The 1292-nt window shown below is 68.3% G+C and overlaps 1 protein-coding gene across 1 annotated transcript; it reads left to right on the top strand.

Annotated features, from left to right (window-relative positions):
- Positions 1-580: 580 nt before the first annotated feature.
- On the top strand, positions 581-1119 carry MNEG_15102 (hypothetical protein; the record flags this gene model as incomplete). Its single annotated transcript, XM_014036427.1, has 2 exons — positions 581-742; positions 958-1119. Coding segments are annotated over 2 exons (324 nt in total), but the record flags the coding sequence as incomplete, so codon positions are not given.
- Between the last annotated feature and the right edge of the window lie 173 nt (positions 1120-1292).

Here is a 1292-nt window from a genome sequence, read left to right as displayed (position 1 = left end):
ACCCCACCCCGCCCCATCATTCCTCATCGCTCCCTTTAGGAGAGTTTTGCTGATGAGTGGCGCGGGCGTGTGAGGGACCTGGCTGTTTTGCTTCACCAGTATGGGCGGGGCGCGCTCGTCAGAGAGCGCGTGGAAAACGTGAGCGAGAGCGCGCGCGCACGCGGATGCACTCACACGCGCGCGCACAGGCATTGGCACCTGCACGCATGCACACGCGGCGCACACATGCGCACGAGCTTTGCGCGCGCACACATGCACACACACATACACACACACACACACACTCACACATATACACACACACACATACACACACGCACCCACGCACACACACACACACACACACACGCACACGTGCGGCCAACACCCTTGGGTGCATGCCTGCGGCCTGGTGGGGCTGGCGTTGCGGCGAGCGGGCGCCGCTGTTTGTTGCGCCCTTGGTCGGCAACCGTGACAACTCATCAACCACACCCCCTCACCAGACCCACCAGATTCGCTCCTGCAGGGCCGCACACGACACCACCAACGAAATCCCGACTACCGGCCCCTCCCTCTCACCCCTCAAATCGCCATTCTCCAGGCCGTCTGCTGCCTCATATCCCGCATTTGCGGCACCATCCTCTTCCAGCCGGACGTGGCTGCGCAGCTGCTGGGCCGAGACTTGGAGACCGGCGCGCTGGGGGAGGCGGACCAGGCAATCTGGGACCGCGCGGCCGCGGCCATGGCGCTGAGCGAGGGCCAGGTGGGGCCGACAGCCGGGCCGCTGCGGGGCAACGACGCCGGCTGCGCCGCTTCACGCTGCCGGCAGGCGGTCCTGAAAATCGCCCCTTTCTGCCTGCACCCACTCTGCGGTCCCTTGGGCCTCGGCCGCACGCCCGCCTCATAGCCAAGATCCCGCTTCAGCTTGCGCCCCTTGACCTCGCCCCTCCCCCCGCCCTCCGCCCGTCCCCGTCCCAGGCCGCCACCATGGCTCCGCTGCACATCTACTGGCAGGCCACGTCAGCGGCTCTGGCAGAGGAGCGCCGCGCGCTGGCCGAGCGCGCGCTGGCGGCGCCGCACGACATAGAATTGCAGGAGGAGGTGGTGGCTGGGCTGGACAGGGTGCAGGAGACATGGAGGGTGCGTGCAGGGGTGGAGGGGGGGGGAGATTGGGTCAAAGTGGGGGCAGGGCTGGGCTGGGTGGGCGGGCTGTTGTCAGATGCGAGCGTGGCGCGTCCCCTTCAGCGGGGGTTGATGGGAACGGCCGGCGCAAGGAGTGCGTGTGCGGGGCGGGGGGCGGCCCGCGGCGGGGG

This window comes from Monoraphidium neglectum (assembly GCF_000611645.1).
Source record: "Monoraphidium neglectum strain SAG 48.87 unplaced genomic scaffold scaffold05033, whole genome shotgun sequence".
NCBI lineage: Eukaryota > Viridiplantae > Chlorophyta > Chlorophyceae > Sphaeropleales > Selenastraceae > Monoraphidium > Monoraphidium neglectum.
The sequence above is the reverse complement of the archived record's forward strand: the minus strand, read 5'-3'. Positions and strand labels throughout refer to the sequence as shown.